The 27,449-nt window shown below is 38.3% G+C and overlaps 1 protein-coding gene across 3 annotated transcripts in view; it reads right to left on the bottom strand.

Annotated features, from left to right (window-relative positions):
* Positions 1-27,449, bottom strand: part of KCNIP4 (potassium voltage-gated channel interacting protein 4) — a 1,152,721-nt gene that overhangs the window by 898,598 nt on the left and 226,674 nt on the right. Inside the window, exon 1 of one of the 3 annotated variants that reach the window (XM_034672028.1) lies at positions 23,552-24,123. The exons of the other annotated variants lie outside the window; for them this stretch is intronic. Within the exon in view, the coding sequence (XP_034527919.1) occupies positions 23,552-23,639 (88 nt within the window). The 5' untranslated portion in view covers positions 23,640-24,123. Of the gene's footprint in view, positions 1-23,551; positions 24,124-27,449 lie in introns of those variants that run through there. 3 annotated transcript variants of the gene reach the window in all.

Genomic DNA, 27,449 nt, shown 5'->3' with positions numbered 1-27,449 from the left:
AACGATGTGAAATTATCAAGATGCTAGCGGGTATCAGAGTTACATTCTATATCTTAAAAATGAACTTCGCCCTATAGGTATTATGTGGACTTCTAACCATGGCTGTATTAAGGCATGGATGGGAGGGAAGGTGCATATTACGGTTCAATCAGCAGGAGGTATGATGTCCTTCTTTTATGTTCAGACACACATGTATGTAAGAATTTTTTCAACCACTGAAAGCACAACTCCTTAATATGTAAAGTAAGTTTGGATCTGAAGCATAATAAAAAAGAAAAAAAAAGTAAAATCAACATTTTCAGAAATAATTAAGATATAATCATATTGTTCTCACTAAAGTTACTATAAATATCCTGTTATTATATACAAGAAGATAAAATATATATTATTCTAACGTTTTAGTACGAAAAGGCTTAAATTTTGTTAATTAGTAAAAACGCTTAAATATTTATTATATATCTCACTATTTTACATTTTAATGTTTCTATGTGTTGTAATTTCTACAAGATTTTAGTACAGTATGTGTATGATTTATAAATAAGCACATATTAAGGAGTATGTGCTGTCTATATCTATTTCTGGTTTTTTTTTTAACTCGTAAGGCAGACAATCAACAGTATGATAGCCATTGTTGCTGATCACAGGGAACCACTTCAGGCGGAAGTCAAATCTGTGTTCTACTGTCTCCATATGGGATTGAAGAAAGGGCCTGGGAAAATATAATCATAAATAACCTACTTGCAAGAGGACAGGTGGTGACAGAGTCATTTTGTCAAAGCATATCTAAAATTAGTATATTTATTAATTCAATTAAATTCATTAAATTATAAATTAAAGGACGATGAAACTAAAGAAGATACTACATTTCAAAATAAGTGGTGCTAGTTCTAAAATATTAAGTAGAAGCATGGTCTAAATAACTAACCTTTTGTGAGGAATCAGCCTCAGCCAACTAAGAGCTGAGGAAGACTCATTTCTCTGACTAATTCAGGGATCCTGGAGAGGGAGGGTGACAAAGTCTGCTAATCTGGGTGGATTTGGGAGCTATTGTCAATCTGGAACTAATAAACTCCTTTTTCACACGTACACACAGGCACGCGTACGTCACTAAAGCACAGAAGTATACATAAACACGATGTACGTATACATCTCTATCTCTGTATCTCTCTCTATTGCTCGAGTACCTGCATTATGTCAGGATTTACTAACATTTTGTTTCATGTGATCATCTTAACATGAGCTCCTTAACAAGCACCAATATAGTACTTATTATGAAGCAAATACGATTTGAAGCCTTTTCTATATAACTCGTTTAATTCTCATAATAGCATCATGAAATAAAGGCTATCACTGCCCCCATCTTACAGATGAAGAAACTGAGACATAGAGAGAATAAACCCCAAAGTTACACAGGGATTGGTCTCAAAACCAGGCTTTGAATTTAGGCAGTCTGGTCCCGGGTCCCTATTCTTGCCCACTACAGTATTTACTGAGGGGGGAACCAAGGGTCAGAAAGGTCAACTTTCCCATATCAATTTATACCACTTAACTTTTTACTCCATTATCATCATCTTTTGCCAAACGTGGAAAACTTTTCATAAACCTAAACCCTGAAGTTGAAAAACATTTGAGGGGCGCCTGGGTGGCACAGCGGTTAAGCGTCTGCTTTCAGTTCAGGGCGTGATCCTGGCGTTATGGGATCGAGCCCCACATCAGGCTGCTCTGCTATGAGCCTGCTTCTTCCTCTCCCACTCCCTCTGCTTGTGTTCCCTCTCTCGCTGGCTGTCTCTATCTCTGTCAAATAAATAAATAAAATCTTAAAAAAAAAAAAAGCATTTGAGGTAAAATGCTTTTGTTGTTATTGTTGTTCTAGGTTACAGAAAAGGATCTATTTGGGGAAAGATGGAGATTTTCAAAGTAAAATACAAGGTGCTGTCATTATGAAATTTATATCTATATCTTAAAAGACAGTAAACTTCTTGTGATCACCTCATTTTAAATAATTCTTAAATGTAAATCTTCTAACCATTCATAATAACAGTTGCCCATGATAAAATATCTGTTGGCTGCTGGTGGGAATGCAATTTGGTACAGCCACTTTGGAAAACAGTATAGAGGTCCCTGAAAAAGTTAAAAATACAGTGACCCTATGACCCAGCAATTGCACTACTGGGTATTTACCCCAAAGATACATAAGTAGTGGACAGAAGGGCCATATGCACCCCAATGTTCATAGCAGCATTGTCCACAATAGCTGAACTCTGGAAGAAGCCGATATGCCCTTCAACAGATGAATGGATTAAGATGTGATCCATATATACAATCAAATATTACTCAGGCATCAGAAAGTACAATTACCCAACATTTGCAGCAACATGGACAGGACTGGAGGAGATTATGCTAAGTGAAGTAAATCAAGCAGGGAAAGACAATTATCATATGGCTTGTGGAACATAAAGAATAGTAGGGAGATCGGTAGGAGAAGGAAGGGAAGAATGAAGGGAGGGTAAACAGAAGGGGGAATGAACCACAAGAGACTATGGACTCTGGGAAACAAACTGAAGGCCTCAGACAGGAGGGGGTGGGGGATTGGGCTAGGCTGGTGATGGGTATTAAGGAGGGCACGTATTGCATGGAGCACTGGGTGTTATATGCAAATAATGAATCATGGAACACTACATCAAAAACTAAGGATGTACTGTATGGTGACTAACAGAACATAATAAAAAAGTTAAAAATAAATAAATTGAAAAAAATAAATAAAATATCTGTTAGTTTTCTGTATAAAATATGCATAACTGCTAAGATTTTATTTTACTTATTGGTAGAAAAATAATACCCTAACTTAGGATTCACAACCTATTTGAACAAGTCATATCTGAAATGGGGTGAAAATCAACACATCAAACCTATTTCTGAAAGTTCAACGGTAACATCTCCATGAAATTTGGAGAAGAAAATCCATCATATTTAACTTACATTTTGCACCTCAACTCCATCTGATAAAATAAGTACACAGAATCTTATGAATGAAAAGTTTTCAAAATTTTTAGTGCTCGTTATGCTTTCCACTGGTTTAGTCATTCTTTTTCTTTTAATAAAAATGAAGTAAAAATGGGTTACTCAGTGTCATTTTGTTTTTACTCCGTTTCTCACAGGTCATATCCAGAATTGACTAAGCACCATAAGTGTTCAACAGATTTTGATTTTATTTTTATCACATGCCTCATAAAACTGATTTAGAAACCTAAAAATGTGTCACTAAAATATTGAATTATGAACAGTCAGAGCTTACCGAATTCCCCAAACCTAACAAGAATGGTTAGCTAGGAAAGCAAACAAATATTTTTCAAATGTAGCCAGCCACATAAAGGAATCCTTACAGGGATCTAGAAAATCCAGTGCCACCACAATAGAGACCATGCCAATTTTTTCAGAAGCCAACAGCCTGTTTTTGGAGGCTTCGTCCTTCTGCATGGGTGTCTGATAACATACCCATCACAGAGTGATTTGGATCTACTTTAGAATTATAACAGAGGCCAAGTGAATGTGGAGAAAATTCCCACCACGGGCACATGGAGAATTATTACCTACGTGGACATCCTTTCCCCATTATCTCTCCTTCACAGAATCTTCAACACATTTCAACGGTCAACAGAAGCCAGGTCTTCACTTGGCTATACCTGATCTTCTCTATTAATGTTTCTGTAAGATTTATAGACCCCTTTCTGCTAACGTCACCCAGGAGCAGCAGTTATGATGGTTGGTGCTCCAAACCAGAGTACCATCCTGAAGCCTCTGCTCCAAGGCACGTGTTGGGGGCAGACACGAAACCCGGCTGGCTTGCAAGAGTAAGTATTCATTTTAAAGGTCTGATGATTCCCAGGAACAACGTTAGATACCTATAAAATTGAATTATACCCCAGCCATGCCCCTTTGACTCAAAGGTCACACTTCAAGCAAATACATCCCCCTGGAGCCTATCCTGCAACTTGAAGGAAACAAATCCTCTTGAATATGAAGTTTGTGCAGTAAAGCGGTGTACTTCACAGACCTTCTCTTGGAGCTTCTTGATGCTTCCTTAATACACAAAGCAGGGATATGACTGATCTCATTTAAGATGCCAGCTCTGTAACCCATCTGCCCTGTGATTATCTCTTAACCTCTGTCAATGTTGGTTTCCACCTTTGAAAAGGGGAAAAGAAACACCCATTCCCGAGCTGCTGGGTTTTTTAACTGAGGTAATAATCTTCTGGTCATAATTTACTTATCACTTGCGGGGAGGGGAAGGTCTATGTATATTAACTATGTGTTCGGTTTTTATCAGTCTAGTATATATTTATGGGTAGTTACGTTTGTTTTCTTAACCTTTGCTGTCTTGCTCAGATTCCATGGAAGTATCACAGGCTCTTTATAAGGGATAGAGGGAGGGTGATTTTGGGAAAACAACATTGTCCTAGTTACCTATTGCTGTATAACAAAGTACCCTCAAATTTAATGGATTAAAACAGTAACTGTTTATCTCTCAGTTTCTGGTGGGTCAAGACTTTGGAAGTGGTTCAGCTGGGTGGTTCTGGTGTAAGGTCTTTCATGAGATAGCACTCAAGACATAGGCCAGATCAGTAGACATCTGAAGATTTGACAATAAGGTGCATTTGCGTGGCTATTGACGGAGGGCTCACTTCCTCACCATGTGTGTTTCTCCATAAACTAACCAGATGACATGGCCACTGGCTTCCTCAGACTGATTCAACAGAGACAGAGTGACTACAGTGAAAACCACAGTATGTTTTATAATGTAATCTTGGATGTGACATGCCATCATGTCTGTCATATTCTAATGGTCACAGAGATCAACCTTGGTACAACGTGGGAGGAGATGACAAGACTCCATGAATGCCAGGAAGTAGGGATCATCAGAGGCCAGTAGCAATTACCTAACATCTCTCGGGTTATAAAGCACTTGTCACAAATAACTCTATGAATAAGAAATCAGAGAGCTTAAGTTACTTGCCCATGGCCACAAACTAAGAGGTTGTACTCAAGATGACTCAGAAGTGCATGCCTCTTGGGGTGCCTGAGTGGCTCAGTCTGTTCAGCGACTGCGTTTGGCTCAGGTTGTGATCCCAGGGCCCAGGGATCAAGCCTCACGCTGGGCTCCCTGCTCAATGGGGAATCTGCTTCTACCCCTCCTCCTGCTCATGTTCTCTCTTTTTCAAATAAATAAAATCTTTAAAAAAAAAAAAAAGTGCATGTTACTTTACATTATTTTCTTTATGTCCTCTTGATTCTCTTAGTTGATTGAAATATACCAACTTATTTTTTTTTTAAGATTTTATTTATTTAACAGAGAGAGAGAGCCAGCAAGAGAGGGAACACAAGCAGGGGGAGTGGGAGAGGAAGAAGCAGGCTCCCAGCAGAGGAGCCTGATGTGGGGCTCGATCCCAGAACGCTGGGATCACGCCCTGAGCCAAAGGCAGGTGCTTAACGACTGAGCCACCCAGGCGCCCCAGAAATATACCAACTTCTATTCTGATACTAACTAGCCTAATCTTGAATGAATTACAATAGTCACAGGACTGACTTGAAATAACAAAAAAATAAATAAAATGCGATGCTTAATTATGAAGGCAGAAAGTTAATTCAAATGAATAATAAGAATAAGAAGGGAAATTTTATTAAAAATGGAAGATCAAAAAAAAAAAGAACAAATCTCTCTTTAATATTTTTGGATCTTATTTCAAATCCTATGTTGTAAAAATTTAACTTCTACCTCTGGCAAAATTTAAAAATAAATAAACTTAAAACAAGAGGGAAAGAAGTGTTATTGAATTTACTATCCTATAAAACTACCAATCTTCTCTTGAGCCAGCAATTCTAACGCACTGTACCTACTGAACGAGCTAATGATAATGAATGATGAAATAGTCTCCTATGTTCTAAGTAAATAGCCAACTCTAAGGAGTTTTTTTTTCTTTTTCTCTAAACAGCTGATTTTCAGCATTAAGTATTAAACACTATCGAATCATTACTTGGTCTATCATTTCTACTTGCATTGTAGTCAATGTTACTGAAGAACTAGTGAAAGTTTACATGGCATTTAATTGGCAAATTATTGTGCACATGCTTTTACACATGGTTTTAAACATCCCAACTCATCTTTACACATAAAGATACTAAAACATACCCTTACGCCTTGCAGGGAGTATTTAATAACAGAAATGAAGGGGCGCCTGGGTGGCTCAGTTGTCAAACCACTGATGCTTGCTTTTGGTTCAGGTCGTGATCTCAGGGTCCTGAGATCAAGCCCCATGTCAGGCTCCGTGCTCAGCATGGAGTCTGCTTGAGAGTCTTCCCCTCTCCTTCACCTTCCCCCTCTACCCGCTCCCCTGCTTGCTCTCTCAAATAAATAAATAAAATCTTTAAAAAAATAAAAACAGAAATGGAGATAAATCTGCATCCTATCAGCACACTCAATCTTCTAAGCTTTAAAAATTCTAACAAATTGGATTTACAATGGAGGATATTAATGACTTGTCAGCAGAGTTAAAGTAATACTTACAGCTTTTTGCTGCATTTATTGAATTAGATCCTTATCTGTATTTTTCTTAGAGTCATAACCAGAAACTCGGCTCTGCCGGACATGGAAGGCCGCAGATCAAGCAGGAGTTAACACTGTGCACGCATGTGTCTGTGCATGCACACTCATGTACTTTCCCACCCTTCTACAGGCTCGTGGGTGTGGGCTTTCTCTACTTGTAATTCAAACAAGCGTTTGGATCTGTATGCGTCTGGGTAAAAGTCACTTTGAAGAGGAAGAGCATATGCTGATGATTGGGGCCAATTAGCCCCTCCTGGTTATGATGAGTGGGTAATGTTCCTTAATTGTTCTGAATATTACATCTTGGAGACTGCAGTGTTAACACTTCTGCAAGTTATCTGAGAATGCAGAGCTGCACTACACTCAGCTGTTTCCAGCTGTACTCTTTCTCTTGGATTGAGTATCCTTCCCCAACAAATCAGGAACAAGAACTTGTCTTGTTGCTCTTATCCCATGGGTTTTCACCCTATGCTGTGCCACCTGCATCTCCAAATACGACAGCCATAGTCATGCGTGGAGAAGTGTCTCCATAGCTCAGTTTTTGTGGACCCCATTCATGGTTGCATAGTATTAACTATTTAACCAGTTTTACCATATCTGTGTAATCTCTGGATTGATGTTTTCAAAATAAATCAGTTTCAGTTAAATAAATGTATCATAACATGAAAATGTCCATTCCCGTGGTAAGAACATTCTTTTGGCATAAATGGAATAAATCCATAAAAAAATACCTTTTAAACCAAATGTGGGTACGTTCTCAAAATTTAGGTTTCTCCTCTTCCCTTGCTGAAGACTGAACCTCAGCTTTGCTCTCTTGTTAAAAATGGAGAGTTATACAGCTATCAGAAAGAACGAATTCTCAACATTTGCTGCAACATGGACAGCACTGGAGGAGATAATGCTAAGTGAAATAAGTCAAGCAGAGAAAGACAATTATCATATGATTTCTCTCATCTATGGAACATAAGAACTAGGATGATCGGTAGGGGAAGAAAGGGATAAAGAAAAGGGGGGTAATCAGAAGGGGGAATGAAACATGAGAGACTATGGACTATGAGAAACAAACTGAAGACTTCAGAGGGGAGGGGGTGGGGGAATGGGATAGACTGGTGATGGGTAGTAAGGAGGGCACGTATTGCATGGTGCACTGGGTGTTATACGCATAATGAAGCATCGAACTTTACGTCGGAATCCGGGGATGTACTGTATGGTGATTAACATAATATAATAAAAAAATCATTAAAAAAAATGGAGAGTTATAGGTTTTTGAGGGGTGATAAAGATAGATTTGCAGGAGCTCAGGGTGTCCATGATGCTATCAAAAGATTCAAAGAAATTATGAAAGGGCTACTTCCTTATTATATGATCCTGCTGCTGCAGAATGCCAAGTCTGAGTGCCATGTAAAATCAGCTTACTTATACCACCTTGGGCATCAGATACTAGGAGGACTTGTAGCCTGGACTCTAGCAGAAAGAGAGAGTGGTGGTTCTTAGCCAGAGAATGGAGTTCTTGCTCAAACATGGCCACTGAATTTTTAGATAAATCCAGTCCACCAACAAGGATATACTGAGACAACGATACTGAGACAACAATGCCAAACATTAGGGCAGTCAATGATCTTGGCCTCGTGGGGCCTCAGGTTCTCTGAAAAATGACAGGAATGGATAGAAGAGCCACTGCCTCCCATTACTAGGCTCTGGAATTCATTGTCTTCGCCAGCTCATTTCATTATCAACATTTGTGACACTTGTGTCTTTTACTTCTCAGAGCTAGGGAACTTTTGAGGCCTAATAAGAACCCCCCCCCCTTTTAAGAAAGATAAACCAGAAAATAGGAAATGAATTTTATCATCTTCCTAACTCAATTACCTGCATATAAAACTTGAGTGGCATTTCCAAAGTTAAATCATAATCTGGATAATTCATCCTCAAATCTTGTCCACAAATGACTCTTCTTTGGAAATTCTAGTGAGGATACTCAATCACCTCTCTATCCTGGGTGAAGAATGATTATTTTTAGATGAACAAGAGATCCTACTTTCCTCTCCTCATTGCAGCAGAGATATTTCACGCTTCTTTTAACTAGTCCAAATTCAGAATATAGCTATGTCTGAAAGATCCTGTCAACAGAAATATATTCATTCAAGGAACGTTGTACTCCTTCATATATGAATAAATCAGCTCTGGGTTTGAAGTCTATTTTATGCTATGTAATTCCTTCTTTCTTAAAGAAGACTTATAACATTTTAGCCCACTCTATTCTTCCTATATTTGGACTGTTTTGAGTCTCAGCATTACTTATCATCACCTGCATTCAGAAAGATGGGACACCATAAAGTCAGAAAATATATGTTATAAATCAAATTTGGGTAACTTTGGACATAATACATGAGACACTGAGCATTGCTTTAACTATATCAGCTAAGCTTATATAATTAATATTGCAATCACCTTCAATAATGATAAAGGGTTATTTTTAAGGAAGAAACAAAGTTCTACATAAAAAATATGATTGAGATGATTTAAGGAACACATAAAATTGAATTAAGTGTCTTTTCACCCATCAATCTTCCAAATATATATTGGAAAGAACATGACTCAGGTATCTTAGCAAAGATAATGGATATCTATAGAAGTACTTTAAAAGTAAGGTTGAAGTTCTAGATTATAAAAGCAGCTCATACAAGAAAATAGAATAATTAGCTGCTAGTTAATTAATTAAATCTAATTAATTAAATTAATTTTAAATCAGTTGGAATTAAATCAGTTGGAAATTAAATTAAATCAGTTGGAAATCCAGATTGGGAGTTCCTCAGACCCCCTACTGATTACTGATCATTCCTTTTTTCATGTTTTCTTTTTTTTTTTTTTCTGATGGTCTTCTTTTGAGTTCATATTTTCAATATCATACACCCAAAGGCCTAAATTGTAAAAGGCATCCGGCCTGATTCACTTGAAGCACCCTATTTTAGCTCAAAGGGTATATAATTGGAATACTAGTATTCTAGCACTTCAAGATATTTTTAAAGGTGTTGCAAAACTGCTATATTATCACAGAAGGTTCCTCCCTGGCACAGAAAATGAAAAAGCTGCCTAGTGTGTTCAGGGTACTCTTGAATCTACCTTTTTATTGTCCTCATCTTTCCATTTCCAGGCCACCAATATACCTCTTGACTTGAGCTTTGCAGTCAGCCACTCCTAGTGGCACATCTAGTGCAGTGATAGCGGCACATCTCTGTTCAAAGGCTGGAGGGATACCCCATTGAACTGCAATGGATCGAACCCCCAACCTCTCCCCAATCCACGCTCCTCATCATTTCTCCCAAACACACTGATTCACTAGCAGTACTGTCCACCCACACCCCCAATATGGCCTCCACTGCTACAATCTTGGCTGGAGCCACCACTCTCCCCACTGTTTCAATCCTTGACCCACACTATAGAGGTTAGAGAACTTACTCTGAAATCATCAGATGGAAAATAGTGTAGGCTTTGCAGGCCAAGCAGGTTGCCTAACTACTACTCAACTCCGCCTTTAGAACACAAAAGTAGTCATAGGTAACATGCAAACGAATGAGTTAGAGTCTCACTAAAACTTTATTTCTGGGTGCTACATTTGAATTTCATATAATTATCCTCTGTCATGAAATATGATTCTTCTTTGGCTGTTTTATCACTTACCAACGTAGAAACAATTCTTAGTTAATGGACCATATGAAAACAGGCAATGGGCTGGACTTGGCCCGTGGGCTGTAGTTTGCTGACTCCTGCTCTATTGCACAGCTCAAAAGAGCAGCCAGTGATGAGCATGATTGAATTGAACTCCCTGCTCAGAGTCCTGCAGTGGCCGTCAGCACCACTCAGAGCAAATGCTCAGCTTCTCACCATGGCCTGTAAAGGCTTCTATATTCTCGGCCCCTTTGTCCGCCTTTATCTCCAATTACTCCCTTTGGTTTTTTTCTCTGCTCCAGCTAACTGACCTACTTTCAGTTTTTTGAACACACTGAACACAAGCCTGTGTTAGGGTCTTTGCACAGGATGGTCTCTGCCTGGAATCTGTTTCCCCATATACTTCTATGGCTCTCTTGACTGCTTCAAGATTTTGACCTAATGTCATTCTCTTCAAGAGTCTAACCTGACCACTCGATTTAAATTGTAACCATCCTGTTATGAGCTCATTATCCCCCCCCCCAATTTCATATACTGAAGCCCTAACCCCCTACTACCTCAGAATGCAACTGTATTTGTAGATAAGGTCTTTAAAGAGGTGATTCAGTTAGATAACGCCATTAGAGTGGGCCCTAATCCAATCTTACTGGTACCCTTATAAGAAAAGGAAATCTGGACACATAGGAATCTATCAGAGATGTATCATCATAGAGGAATGGCCATGTGAGAACATAGTGAGAAGGTGGCCAGCTGCAAGCCAAAGAGAAAGGCCTCAGAAGAAATCAAACCTGCCAACACCTTGAGCTTGGACTATGAGAAAATAAATTTTCTCTGGAACTAAGAAAATAAATTGTCATTGTTTAAACTACCAAGTCTATAGTATTTTGTTATAGCAGCCCTAGAAAACTAATATATATCCCCAACCTCCACAGCCCTCCCAAACCCATTTACCTTATTCTATTTTTACCCAGATTACCTATCACCCACAAACATACTATCTAATCAACTTAGTATGATTATTATCTACCTCCTCACTATAGGACAGCAATGAACCTTTGTTTACTGATGTATTCCAAGTTCCCAGAAGAGTGTCTATAGGAGACTAGACATGTAACAAATATCTGCTGGATAAATGAACCCTAGCAATATATTTGTCTCCATATATCCCCTTCCTCTGTTTCTCTGCTCTTCTTGGGAAGTCCAATCACCAACTCATCATCTACAAACCCAAAGCCACTAAAACCCATGTCAAATGTTATCACCACTAAAATGCCTCTTGCCACAAAACAGAGTGAACCCTCTCTTTGGATTCTATTGATACACTGTCTGTACCTCTTTCCTGGTATTTAGCTTACTCAAGACTGTATTAAAGTTATTTTATATATAATTCCTCTACTAAATGTTAAGCTTCTTTATCGTGCACCTCGAGTCTCATGCAGGCTCCTATGCCTCGCCATACGCTCTTGCCATGCCACACATCCTAGAGGCACGATAAACATCCATGAACTTACACACGTGATTATTATAAAAACACGTCACTGAGCAGTTACCTTGTGTCAGGCTCTGTCTTAATTCCACACATGATCTGCATGATTAGCAAAATTTTTGCAAAGGTGGTACTGTCATTCACCCCTTTTACAGACGAGGCCACTGAGCCTGAGAGAGGTAACTTCACTTGCCCAAGGTCATACTGCTAAAGATCAGTGAAGCCGGATTTCAAGCATAGGTCTGTCCCTCTACAGAGGTCAGGATCTGGAGTATACAATCTCATCAATAAACAGGAAAAAAAGAGCACTTACTTTGAAATAAAAATTTCAGTATCATGTTAAATGAAACAAAAACAAAGGAAGAGATATCATTCGCCTAAATTTTTAGAGGCTTGAATAGGCTGACTTCACATTTCCAATGACTGCTTTTCTTGTCCTGAACTGAGAGTATAGTCATTGTGTATTCTTTAAATTTATATATGGACTCTGCGATTTTAAAAATTCATTATTTCAGGGGCGCCTGGGTGGCACAATGGTTAAGCGTCTGCCTTCGGCTCAGGGCATGATCCCGGCATTATGGGATCGAGCCCCACATCAGGCTCTTCCGCTATGAGCCTGCTTCTTCCTCTCCCACTCCCCCTGCTTGTGTCCTCTCTCGCTGGCTGTCTCTATCTCTATCGAATAAATAAATAAAATCTTAAAAAAAAAATAAAAATAAAAATTCATTATTTCATAATTAAATACTTCTCCAGATTAATCTTGTTATATTGGTAATAATTGAAATCTTAAAACATAAATGAATTATATAAAATAAATTTGGTTTTCCTAAATTCCTAAATCTATGTATACCACCTGTCTCCTTACAGTATTTCATAAAGAATTTAAGAAATCAGCAGGTTCTTACTATTGACTTCTGAAATAGATAATTTCTACTTTTCAGTGCTATTTTCAATTCCACGACATCTTTTATCCCAGGAAACAGGCAAGATGGATACAATTATTAATTTTATCCATTGATGAAGAAAAAAGGCTTTATTAACTACTAGCTTAAAAAATGTAAGGACTTTACATTCATGAGTTTTTGGCAAAAAAAATTATGTTGCACATAGTGAAGCAATATATAAGTTACGGACACTTCTTGGGTAGGAAAGGATTTTTGGTGAGAGTATTAAAGCATCATTGAGTATAACCATTTAAATATATAGATTTTAAATCGTATCATTTCCTTTTTTAAAAAAATTTTTATTTATTTATTTGACAGAGAGAGAGAGACAGCCAGTGAGAGAGAGAACACAAACAGGGGGAGTGGGAGAGGAAGAAGCAGGCTTCCCGATGAGCGGGGAGCCCAACACGGGGCTTGATCCCAGGAACCTGGGATCACACCTTAAGCCAAAGGCAGACGCTTAATGACTGAGGCACCCAGGTGCCCCTAAATCGTATCATTTCTAAAGGAGATCTTTAAGTTAGGTATTCTATTTACTTTTTGAAAATTTTAAATTGCTATCAACTGAACACACTTTGACCTTTTCCGAGGACTCCAAAACAACTGAGTGACGTTAGCTGCCAAGCTTCCCATGATTTATCAGCATCCAAACAGGGCTTAACACTACTTGAATGAATACTGATCCCCAACTACTGTGCTTAAAAATGCTGACTTCGAAAAGTCCCTGCTGGCAAGCTGGAATTGTGTTTGCTTAATTTTTCTGATGACGAAACAGGCACCATGGGATGCCTGAATGTAAACTTGCTTAAGATGCCCTATTAAGATGAGGCAGTGCTAAGACGAGTTAAGCCCAGGCATTTCTCTCAAACCAAGCCACCAACACAGGTGCTTATCACAATGAGAAGTTGTGAGAACTATGTGCTTCTGTAATGGTAGTATAAATGGACTAGTCACAAGACTAACTAGTCTCATGACATTGGTGAAATCACTCCAGTAACTTGGGCCTCCATATTCTCTTCTGAAAAGAAAGAAATCAGACGAAATGATTTTTATGGTCCATTGAGAGTCCACATGTCTGTGATCCAATAATACATTCCATAACAACTATTTATATATGTAGCACGATATACATAACATTGTCTTTGTTAATGTCATTGTGTTGTGCACTTTCACTAATTGAGCTCCAACAAATTTCTTAACCTTCAGAGATCACAGACTATGCTTCTGCTTGGAGGCAGGCTAGGAGGGCCTGATTGGAAGGCACAATCGCATGTATTTGGGTAAATGCCCAGCAGTTGGCTGTATAGTTTCCCTTGGGGGACTTTAGTAGACACAGCATAAAACTGATCTTTAAAGTTCTAAAAGCCTTTTATAGAACTGGCTTCATAGCTCTTTGACGCCTTTTGACTTTTGTTTGGCTCAGGGAATTATAAGATGGTAGGAAACTCTTCTATGTATGCCCCATAATAAAACATATCATAGAAGAGGAACATGACTGATTTGGCAGGCTTTAAGTCTCTTATCCTAACTTGGTGACCTGACCTAATGGAAATCTTCCCATTGTAGAGGTGGTAATACTGAGCAAGAGGAACTTACAATTTCCTCAAAGCTAGAAACAAGCTGGAGAAGAAAACTGCAGACAGAAAACTGAAATCCTGATAATATATCTTTTGTAATACTTCTAAAACTATAGTACATCCAAGGTGGCATATTTTCTTATTTCCAGCAGGTTAACTGTAGCTAAAGACCAAAGAACCCATAAATTTGTATTTTATTACCTTAAAATTAGTAAAATGCAATCATTATCCATATAATATGTTCACTGTAGGAAAATGAGAAAATACAAACACATAGACATTTATACATAAATCACTCATAGGATATATGACTTTTGAAACAAATGGACAAGTACACAGCATTTACCCTTATTTTTAAATGTGTAGTTATACCTTCTTTGTGTACAATTAGAGAGAATCCAGACTTTCTGTGCTCTGGATTATGTACGACAGTTACTATAATGGAAAGAAGTACTGGGCAGAGATAAGAAAAAGCAGAACCACAGTAGAGATTAGAATGGGTACCTGACATGACCGAGATCACAAGAAGTGATAGAGGCAAACAGTAACAATCCTACCAACTTGGGGGAAGACAAGCAGAAAAACAGAAGCAGGCGATGTAGCATTGGCCCCTACAAGTACTTCAGTGCAATGCAGTCATACATCAGATGACTACTTACCAAACACTTGTTACGTGCCAGGCAAGGTCTGGATTACAATAATGAACAAAATAAACAAGGCCCTTAGAAAGGAGTTACATTCAAGTTTTACAGACACTTGTAAATCATCAAAATTATTTTAGTGGTAATTCCCATGGAGAAGGTGACCAAATACCCCAGTTTGTCTGGGACAGTCTTGATTCATGCCTGTGTCTGTGCTGTGATTCAGATCGCCTCCTTTTACTCTCCAAAGTGCCTCAGTTTTGGTCACCCTATCCGTAACATAAATTTCAAAAGGATGATATTAAAAGAAAGGCACTGGGGGCAGGGGGGCTGTTTTGGATTGGAAATGCCTAACTAAGGTGATATCTGACCTGAGAACGAAAGTCATCACACTGCACTTCGGAGTGAGTTTGAGTTCAAGGACGGAGAACTGTGTAGTGAGACAAAGATATAGTTTGGATTCTGACAAATCCAGTTACAGACCTTCGCCCCACCACATCCTAGATTTGGCACCTCGGGATAGGTTCCCCATGGGCTGCTCAAGTGGTACAGCTTAAGTCTGATAATGTGGCTCAGAAAGTAACACATATAATTATAGGAAGAAATGGATACTTATTTATGATATCCTCCCTCAAAACTGTGGTTTTGACCAGATACTATACAGCGCACAGTGTGTTGGGGAGAGCTGGAGAATTAAATTTTTTTAAAATGTCTTTTAGAGGGGCGCTTGGGGGTACAGGTTTTGAGCATCCAACTCAGATCTGGCTCAGGTCATGATCTCGGAGTAGTGAGATCGAGCCCCAGGTTGGGCTCCACAATGCGGAATCTGCTTAAGTTTCTCTCTCCCTCTCTCTCTGCCTCTTCCCCTCCCTGCTGACTAAAATAAATAAATAAATTTTTAAATGTCTTTTAGAAGACTCAAATCTACTTGAGATATGACTCTAATACACGAATCTGTTAATAATACAGGATTGGTGTGTCATTAAATGCTAAACAATATGGGACAGACACAAAGTGTATACAAAAGTTCAAAAAGTAAGAAGGTCTGTACACATCACACAGTGAAGACAGATCCAAGGGGCAGGTAAGAAATGTAACATTCACTACCTGATCACTGTTAGCCACAGAAGTATTTCTCTGGACAAGGAATAGAACCTTCTGGTGGGCTTTGCTGGTAGTTTCTGCAGTACTATGGTAGCGGAGGCATTCTTTCTTCTGCAAATAATCCCATTGATCCTCTCTCTCCCAGCTGCTTCCTCACGTTCATTGCTTGGCTCCTCCCTTATCAGCCTTTCTCTCTAATTCCTTCAGAGGAACATATCTGAAAGGCTTACTGCCTCCCCTAGGTTGCCCACCATACTTGCCTCTTCTTGGCTAAAACCACATGACACAGCTCCCCTCTGCTTTTCGAAATCTTAGCACATGTGGGTTTGCTAGGTTAACTGTCTTGAATTTATTGGCTCTACTGGCAGTGTAATATAGGGCAGGAAGGAATGACAAAGAAATAATTTATAAAACCACAAAACTCAGCCCTTAATAAGCACTTAATAAATGTTAGTTGAATGAATAAATGGCAATTACAGTTATTGAAAACTAATAAAATCAAAGGCAAAAGAGTTTAAAAATTGCAGTCATTTATCCAGGTTACTTTCTGTTTATTCCTAATTACTAGGCAGCACACCGATGATCACGTATCCAATTACCTTTGGGGGAAAATTCAATTTGAAACAAACCCAAAAAAATGAAAACAAAAACAGAACATCCTATAGATACCAGATCAGTAATAATGACAAAGCTACCATTTGCTGAGTGCTTCACAATAACAGAAATATATGGAGGAATATCCCCATTTCATACACGGACTGACTCAACTCAGAGTGGCTGGGTGACTTTCAGGACTTTAGGATGGGGGATAAGGCTGAGATGCCAACATGAGGCTCCCACCTCTTCCTCTGGGCATGCCCTTGTCCTCCAGAAGCAAAGCTGGGTGCTGGGCAGAGAAAACAGCTCTCCTGGAACACATTCTCAGAATTCTTTTTTTCATTTCTAATGTAATATATTTATGTTATGGTCATTAAGAACGTGATGAAAAGACATTAGAGGAAGCACAACAGAGCCAGAGAGCGAGCCAGACTCGAGACACATAAAGGAGGGTGTCAAATGATGGAATGCTTTATGTGAGTTTACTCCCCCAACTCACTCCCCCCAAGGAGAACGCGGTGTAGTCTCCACCCTGACCACCCATCCAGTTCTCTCTGACTCACTCCCCCCTAAAAATCATGATTATTGCACCTCCTCAGTCAGTCAGAAATGCAGATCTCCTTCACAGTCCCAAGCACACACCTTTAGAAAATTAAGCATAGGTCCCAAATAGAAAACATTTGAGACATTCTGATGTTACTGCAGTATCTCTATCAGACAGGAGAAATGAATAGTGTTTGGCATAGAGCCATCCTTTGCAGAGGTGTGATAAAAACTAGTTTATTTATCAAATTGTTTAGCATATCCTGCAAAAAAATATATTGGTGCAGCCAGCTGGACTTTGCTTTCCTCCGCAAGTCAGGGCAGCTCCTCAGCTCTTGGCCTCTCCCCACCAACCCACCATTGTAACCCAAAGCTGGAAAATGGGCTTCGAGAGAAAACATACTTTATCAAAGAAAATTCACCATCATAGCTAGCATACACCATCCTTAGCCACATCATCCTGGTTATAATCTTATTCTGTTATGTAACAAATATTGCATTGTTTTCTTATGCCTTAATTTGAATGATTACAGTGACATCTCCTCCAAAAATAGTTAATCTGTTTGAAGCTATAGGTTTGTTTTCCCTATAAGGTTTAAGAAACACACAGAAAAATTTTGGACAGAAGCTATGTAGACAAAATAAAAGATCAACGAAGATGGTGAAAGATGTGGTAGAATGACAGAAACCTTACGAGTCACCCAAGGATCCAATTAGCTTCCTCATTCAACTTCCAATATCTTCTGAGGGGAAGCGACATGACCAATGTTAATAATTTTAAATAAAGGAAACCTTGTCAGTGGTAATACCTACAGTGGGTTAAAAGAAAATAATAAATACGGCCATGAGCATATCTCCCCTACTTGAAGTGGTTTTCCCACTAACTTCTGGAAGGGGGTCAGCCAGTGGAAGCACTAGCAATAAATCTAAAGGAGGAAAGTGAGGCCAGCAACTTTTTGCCCTGGAGTTCCCTACCTCTCAGGTCTCCGTGTGCTGGCTGAGTCCCTTGACTAAAGGCCACATCTCCTGTCAGGCAGCCTTTCGCATTACAGTTTCCCTCTCCAGGCTTCAGAGAGGGCTCCCCTCCCTTGGCCCCTCAGTTGCCTGCTGTTACTAGCTTCACAGTACACATTACCCCTGTGATTCCCTTACACCCTGCCCACATACACAGTCCCTTTATTAAATTATTTTCTGGAGTGTGAGATCTCTTTTCCTGCCAGGAATGGAACTGTTACATATCACAATCAATGTATAACGTCCTCAACAGTCTTGGTCCCATCATGTGAAGCTTCAATACTTCTTTAAGGACTTAAATGAAGTGTTGATGACTAATTTCTGAAGTTTCTGATAAGAAAGCTCTGATTACCTCAACCAACAGGGTCAAATGTAGCCCTTCTATGGACATTAGCTCTTCCCTTTAGACTGTATGCAACATATGGATTCGTTTTGTCCATCAGTCAACAAATGAGTTTTAAGAGTTTAGCATATCTAAGACTGAGATGACATCACTGACTAGTTTGATGTTCTCACCATGATAAAACAGTCTTCTTTCATAGTCTTTAAGCCCTACGAGTTTACCTCATACTAATTACGTGGTAAGTAACATCAAATACAAGGTCATTAAACATTAGCATGAGGTTTTCTTCTGAAATGAAAGGGACAACCAGTATATATCTGCAAATATAGGTGGTTTTTTTTCCATTGAATTCAGGGATCCCCTACCTAGATTTGACAACAATGGCAGAATTTGAGGAGAGGAGGCAAGATGCTAAATCCCTCAAAATATCCCTCCACTCCTGAATGAAAAGTCCAACTCATTCATAGAGACCACAATACTTCTTCTGATAAAGTTTCAAATGCATACTCTGCTGGGAAAAGCAATACAATGGCATATATTCCTGGCAGTCAAGTATAATCATCCTTCTTTGCTTTCTTCTTACCTGAGGGCAGGTTTCAAGAGAAGAAGCACAAGAAAACTGAGTATATACCATGGCGGCACTTCCTATGCATTTCAGTAGTGCAAATTTGACATAGTCCTATAAGGCATATAATCTCACTTTATTGCAAAAGTTGACTGAATTAAAAAAATAAAAAATTAATCAAGAACAACACAATTTCAGAGCAGGCAAGCCAAGTGAATAGAAACTGCTTATTCAATTGTCACATGGCAGGACCACATGAACTGGGAAATAGAAACACCTGTCATCTTTTGCCAGGATTAAACTTGAGTTGTGTGAATTTTTAAATATGTGAGGTCTTCAGGAACACATCCTTTGCAGGAGACGTGTCTGCCCAGTGTTCAAATGTGGCAGTGATGGGGACAGAAGAGAAGGTCAGAGGGGACTGAAGACTTGATCTTGTGATCTGTAATCAGGAGGAAGAAAGAAAGGAAAAGCAAAAAGAAGTAGATATAGCTAGAAACAGGCTTTCTTAATTCTTCGATTTTGCTACAGCTCACCCTTTATTTTCTCTTCACACTTTAAAAATGTAACATAAAAATATCTCAATCTTTATGTCACTAGCCTTGTGGATGGCTTGATTCACAGTAACTTCAACAATGAATGTAAGGCTGGAAACAACGCAAACTTGCAAAATAAATGTGCTCACTTGTGTGCACTTTCTCTCTCCATCTAAACTTTCTACTTGATGAGGTGATGAATGCTTACTTCATGCTTTTCATAGTATGATTTCATTAAATTTGAAATACTTAAGCCCACAAGTTAAATAGTGATTCAGTGCCTAACAGGATATTTTGATTTAAATTGCTTTTGTTTCCCTTAGGTGGAGAGCTGAACACAGCCGCACCTGTAACTTGCTGTCTTGAAGCCTGAAAAAGAGACCCAGGTAATATCCACCTGAGACATGCATTTGGGGCATACTTGTTAATAAGAAAATGACTTCAGATCTTGATTTTTCAAGAAAACTACGTACAGAGAACTGATAAATGTCCAAACACCTTCCAGATAAGTACTAGAAAACATCCCAATACTAAATTTCACACATTAAGAAGAAACAGATCAAAATCTGGTATCTGTAATATCATTCAACTTTTCTTAATGGGTCAGCATTTATAGGACATAGTCCCTATGGTACACAAACTGCCTATCAAATTGCCCGCTCAAATTACCAGCATCATTTTATAATCCTCACAAATCATTTTCATTTATTTACATATATAAGGATATATTGGTTGTCATGAGCCACATCTAGAACGGGCCTAATATGGTACATGAAGATGCAAGTCTCAAATCAAGAAGGAATTCAGGGGGCGCCTGGTGGCACAGTGGTTAAGCGTCTGCCTTCGGCTCAGGGCGTGATCCCAGCATTATGGGATCGAGCCCCACATCAGGGCTCCTCTGCTATGAGCCTGCTTCTTCCTCTCCCACCCCCTGCTTGTGTTTCCTCTCTTGCTGGCTGTCTCTATCTCTGTCAAATAAATAAAATCTTTAAAAAGAAAAAAAAAAAAAAGAAGGAATTCGGATAGCTAATCCTGTATTGTACCTCACTACACTGAAAAGGCCATTGACATGTAATATTTGCTTAGGGATTTCTGGCAAGTATTATATATAACAAAGGATCTTTAAAAATGCTTCTATTTTCATGATAAGTAAAGCCAAATATATGTGTTTGTAAAATCTACTCTTTGAAGAGTGATTTGCCATGATAAAAATAAGTAAAATGTTTGTGATAAAATAAAATTATTTTATCTGGACAAATCTTTACCATTGAGTTTATATTCTCTATTACAAAGATTATTTTAGATGAATTCCTAATTAAATTATTTATTTATAAGCATTCATAGGCATTGTCAAAACTTATGTGAAAAGCTCTCAAAAGGAAGCTGCTTTCCTCTAACTTGTAATAACACCAATAAAACACATCAAAGGAGAGTATGTATCCATGAAAATTTCTTTGTACTTTAAATTTTCTGTTTTTGCGTAAAGGCATGGGCATTTTGGGTATCAAATGAAAGACAATTGCCAACAATACAGATTATGTATTTTGGAATTTACCTGTTTTCAAATGTAAAACAAAATCACTATTTCCTCAGATCACATCTTTAATTGAAAAGTGAGAATAAAGAGCTTGCTGGTAAAATGAAAAAAAGAAATCATACAAGGCAAGCTAGTATTGTTTTAAATTTTTGATAACTACAAAGACATATGCTGATTGTTCAGGATACAATTAGCAACTGCTTGCATAGCCAACCTTAAAGCAAATTTTTTAAACTAATTCAACTCTGCTTCCTACTTCTTCATTAATTACTAGCCAAGGGACTTGAAAGTGTCCTAATGAATTTTACATTAGATTCTGCAATATGAACAGTGTATATTATCACAGCATCTAGTAAATGCATAAATTGGCTTTTCCAAGTTGCATTTTCAGTGGCTGTAAAGATTCTGGCTAGATCTTAAAACATTTAGTATTAGAGTCTGAACCGAAAAGATTTTTACAAGAAAAAAGTTGCTGTAATCACACTTCTCAGGCCATAAATCTATCTTACTACTGTATAATCATCTGTCCTATTTCTCAAAGTTCTTTTTCCCCCCCTCTGGTGGCTCAGAAAGAGGAGAAGGCATCCCACCTATATTGATTTCTAAGTATGCATTAAATAGGTCTTGAAAAATTGCTGCTACACCAGCTTTCCATAAATTTCATATTATAAATTACCATCCAGTCATTGGACACCCACTGTATTTTGTATTCAATATTTATGGTTTACAACTTCACAACCATTTACCATCTTCATAAGATTCTTTGAAAATGAAAGTTTAAGAAAACTAGACACAGACTGAACAAAAAAGACAGAACACTGCCCCTAAATCCAGTTAGAAACATGTAGAACCTTAACATTGCCTTATCAAAGAGGAAAATACACACTACCATGGAAACCTCATAGAAAGCTTTCTTTTATAAAATATTTCTCTAATTTGATAGCAAGATTAAAGATCACATATCGAGCACGGTCCAATGAGACACACTATCACAAATGGCACACCATCTTAATGGAAAGTTTAAAGCAAATATCTTATTGATATCACTGATCACATTGATACGATAAAGCAGTCATACTGATGGAACTGTGTATTGGTATCAGAAATATATATTAAAAAAACTGGGTGGAAAAATACAACAGAGCTCAAAGTTCACAAAAGTCAGGTACAGACTCTTGGTGGTTACTCTTAAAAACATCAGAAGTTACCACAATTTGCACTCCTTAAAGATTAGCATCTGATCACAATCCCAATAATGTTTATTAGCACTTAATGCTCCCGGAAACTGATTGATTTTCATGGTTATTCTCTCAAAAGTGTTTTTCCTTATCAGGCTGTCGACAGAACCGTATATGTAATTCTGTTAACCATAAAGGGTTTATTTCCTAGAGCAAGTGTTGTTCACACCCATCTCTCGACCTCTACACCATAATGTATAAGTTTACTTGCTAGTCCTTCTTTCTAATTATTCAAAGAAAACAAATCTGAGTTAAAAAAAAAAATAAAGCTAACAATAGTTCTTCATTGGCCAGAATCAAACGGTAGCATGGCATCAAGCAAGCTTTGCCTCTCAGAAGTTTGACGGTCCATTAAAAATACCTATTGTCAGAGTCAAAGTAGTTTGGGTCCCACCTGTCACTACCTTAGGGACGGCACTGCCTAGCAATTTCATGGGTAGCAAAACTGCTGGTTTGGGCTCATAATTCTGGAACATCTTAAACATATTTTCTTGCTATCAACACTTAGATTTAAATAGAATTTCTATTTCAATCGTGCAAATTTTTAACATCGAAATAAATGCAATGAAATATCAAACCTCTCATGGACATTTTACTCTTTAGCTGTTTTCACATTTTGCTCACATTTTGCCAGAAACTGAGAAATTCAAAAGAAACGGCCTTAACTCTTTCACTGCCCAAGCTCCGTGATCAAATACTAGAAATCATCCATGCATTATAATAATCAAAGAGTTCTAGAGGATTTCTAAATACCTGCAAGAAGACAACAGATAAGGGATTTTCCAACAAACTGCAGCAAAGCAGGAGAGAGAAGGAAACCCCTCACAGGAGCAAGCATTTAAAAAAAAAAAAATCTTTCTACTCAGCAGACTGCCTCCTTAGATTGAAGCACATTTAACAGCAACACTGCCAAAAAGACATAAAAGATACATCCACAGAATCCAGTTCTAGCCCCAAATTAGAGCTGCACTGCACGCATTTTTAGAAACGTGAATCTCAGCAAACACAATTGTATTTTATTGACAACATTAAAAATAAACACAACACAGAAATAGTGAGCCTTTCCTATTCCGTTTCAACTTCATTACCATGCTCTACCAACCTCTATTATTTACAAAAAAAAAAAAAAAAAAAAAAAAAAAAAAAAAGTCATTACCTGTATGAAGAGAACCTGTTAATAGTCTGAGAAGATACTGGGCAAATTTCAGTATTTCACGTTTACACCGCTTTCTACAGCCACTCATCTTAAGCAACAAGGTATTCCTCTGATGAGAGCCAGAAGTCTTTGCCAATGAAAAAAAGAAAAAGAAAAAAAGACAGTCTCTGAGGGGAAACTTCTGTCTCAGTTTATGTCACAGGCTGCCTTTCAACTCCTGTGGAATTAGCTGTGAGTGCCTGAATCAGAAATTCCTTTAAAAAGCTAGAGAAGCCGGGTACGGACAGAACAGTAACAGGCTGGGGAGAAGGGGCTGCTTCTCAGGATGGTCACCAAGTTCTTCTGTGGCAACAGATAGGCAGCCGGTTCCCACTTGTAGTAACCCACTGTGGCTCGGCTCAGCAGCCCCTCTCCTGGAGCACTTGCAACCTCACCGACCATTCACGGGGAGGCGGGGACTGTGATGCCAGCTCATCAATGAATCAGCATGTAAGCAGGTGAGGGGACAGATGACAGGTCACTGGGGCTGAAACCCTTTGGGTAACAATAAAAAGAGCCTGCTAATGCAATCGAGCCCACGGGGGAGGAATCTCAGGGTCTAGAGCTGTACAGAATGATTCCCCACCCCCAAAAAAGGGAAGCAGAATGGCATGCTGTCAAGGTCAGACATCAGACAATTCCCTGTTACAGTGTTAATCAGATTCAGAAAGCCTAAACCATAAAAAAGCACATCGGAGAAAGCTGACCCTGATTCCAAACAGAGAGAGTTGAAGATTTACCACCAAATGGAGGCAAGGCTGTTTTTTCAGAGGTGAATATATTCCACTCATGGGCACAGAGGTGGAAAGGAAGATGTTACCTAAATTTGGCTGTGTTTTCGGCACTGTCCAGGCTCAAGTATGGAAATTAAAAAAAAAAAAATCAGTCTCCTTCACAATACAGTAGCCTGGAAACCACAACTCTTAAGCCCCTGTACTTTGCCTCCAGGCAACCGAGCTCCCAAACTAATTTCCTGCATTAACCTAAGAGAAAGAATTGACTCAGTTTCTCCATTTTTCTAAAAGGCAAAATGCAACTTGCTAGCTCCTTACCAACTGGCTTCTTTTGAACTGATGGTGAGAACAAGTGTGAGAGTTTGCAGTTTTCACAAAGTACTTTTCTATTGAAGACAGGGTTGTGGAGGTAGGAAGTGAAATGAAAGCCAGAAAACTATAGGCTGGCCGTCTTTGAAGGTACAGAGGTTTTGTTGTTTTTATTCTTGAGTGCCTTGGGCAGTTTCTAGGATTTGTCTATGCTCTAATTTATATTCCCAGGGAGTTTATTTGTTTCTGCTTGTTTTGTATAAATAAAATATCTCTATGAGATTTAGTATACATAGAATGTGCATCCTCATTTAAATACCTAGACAAGTAGAAGTTGGAATGAACATTTTCCAAGAATATTATGCATGAAATGATGTTTTTTTACAATAAAGAAAGAAGTACTCCTAGAATCATAAACTTAAACAGATTGAGGAGTAACTCACTCTTTCTAGAATGCTCCCACATTCCCAGACACGACGGTATAACCATTTGAATGGGATAATGAAAGATGCTTTCCAGGAATTTTCAGAACATCAACTGAAAGTGTCTAAAATAAAAACAATCTCATACACAAAGTTTAGCAAACTAAGTTTTGAAGTCCTTGCTCTTACATATTCGCATGAGTAATGGCGTCAAATTTGAAATAGGCAGAAGAAATATACTATTGTAGTTCCATAGTTGGGCCAATTATTCTAAAGCCTCTTTCTCTTATTTGTAAAATGGGGATCTAGATATCGTATTTCTTTGTTGAAGAGTAAAATAAGGTATGGTAGAGATGACATTAAATCCAACACTCATTCATTTATAAAGAAATTATGTACTGAGCACCTGTTACATTCCATGTGTGGTTCTAGTGCTGGAGAGAGAGTAGCAATGGAGAAAGACAAAACTCTGGCATTAGAACCAAGGGTGGAACATAACCAGTCCTCAGTACATAATTTCTACATAAATTATATAGTATTCATGGCACTGATACCTCAGTATAAAAAACAAATTGGCAAAAAAAAAATGAGAAAATATCACATGTGGGTAAGAGCTAGGGAGACTATGAAACTAGACTGGTAGAATAGAGCATGAGTGGTCAAGGGGGCATCTCTAACAAAAAAGAGTTAAGCTGGGATATACATTACAAGAAGGAGACAATGATCAACCATGAAATGCTTAGGGGAAGGAACCAGTCAAGTGGAGTGAAAAGTTTATACAAAGACCCCAAGCTGAGAAAGATTTCAGCATCCTAAAGGAACAGAAGGAAGGGTGTGGCCACTGAAGCATACTGAGCCTGGAGAGATTTATAGGAGATGATTTCATAAAGACAGATGGGGCTACTAGACAGAGCCTACAAGGGTGTAGGGCAGTAGAGCCAGGGTAAGGAGTTTGGATCTAGTCTGTATGTGCTGGAAAGTCATTCCCAGGAACAGGGAAATTGTATGATCCCATCTGCTACATAAAGGATGAATTATAGGGCAGTAAAAGAATGGAGAAGGAACACCTATGAGGAGCATCACAAAGGTGGCAATGCCTAGAGCAGAAAGAAGAGAAAACCCCAAGGAAACTATAACAACAACAACAACAACAACAACACCCATAGAATTAATGAGTGAGTTCAACAAGGTCACAGGACGCTAGCTAAACACTGAATCATACTACTGAGGAGTCAATTGTACTAGCAATAAACCTATGGACGCTGAAATTTAAAAACACGGTATCATTTGCAATTGCTCAAAAAATGAATATTTAGGTGTAAATCTAACAAAACATGCAAAACTTGTATTCTGAAAACTATAAAAACTCATATGCAAAAATAAAAGAATATCTAAATAAATGAAAAGACATAGTGTGTTCAGGTACTAGAAGACTCAACATAGTAAAGATGTCAATTCTCTCCAAACTGATGTACAGGTTTAATGTAATTCCAAAAATTCCAATCTCAAAATCGCAGTAGGATTTTTTAAAATATGAAAACAGTATTTTAAACATATATATTGAAAGGGACGAAGGAACTCGAGTAGTTAAAATGATTTTAAAAAGTAGAGTAAGTCTTGGAATCATTCTACCTGATTTCAAGAGATATACAGCTAAGTAATCAAGACTGTGTGCTAATGGTAGAGAGATGGACACATAGTTCAATGGAACAGAATAGAAAGCCTAGAAATAGATCCACACAGTTATGCACAACTGATTTTTGACAAAAATGCCAAGCACAAGTCAATGAAGGAAAGAGCCCTTCAACCAGTGGAGGCAAAGCAATTAAACATCTTTAGGCAAAAAGTGAACTTTAACCAAGAGTTCATATTTTATACAAATACTAGCTCACACTGAATCATACACTTAAGAGTAAAACTACAGTTCACACCAAAAGTATTACTTAAAAGCAGAAAATGAGGGGCCCCTGGGTGGCTCAGATGGTTAAGCATCTGCCTTCAGCTCAGGTCATGATCCCAAGGCCTGGGATTGAGCCCCATGTCCAACCCTCAGCTCTCTGCTCAGGGGAAGCCTACTTTCCCCTCTCCCTTCTGCCTGCTGCTCCCCCTGCTTGTGCTCTCTCTCTCTCTCTCTCTCTCTGTCAAACAAATAAAATCTTAAAAAAAGAAAAGCAAAAAATGGTAAGTCGAATGTCATCAAATTTAAAAACTCACTCATCAAAGACCCTGTTGAGAGAATGAAAAGATAAGCTATGGAATGGGCACAAATATTTACAAACCACACATCTGACAAAGGGCTAATATCTGGAATATACAAAGAACTTTCAGAACTCAACAGTAAAAAGCATACAATCCAACCAGAACATGAACAAAAGATCAACAGAGACATTTCAC

Source organism: Ailuropoda melanoleuca, chromosome 11, assembly GCF_002007445.2.
Source record: "Ailuropoda melanoleuca isolate Jingjing chromosome 11, ASM200744v2, whole genome shotgun sequence".
Taxonomy (NCBI): Eukaryota; Metazoa; Chordata; class Mammalia; order Carnivora; family Ursidae; genus Ailuropoda; species Ailuropoda melanoleuca.
Note: the sequence above shows the minus strand (reverse complement) of the source record. Positions and strands in the feature narration are given on the sequence as shown.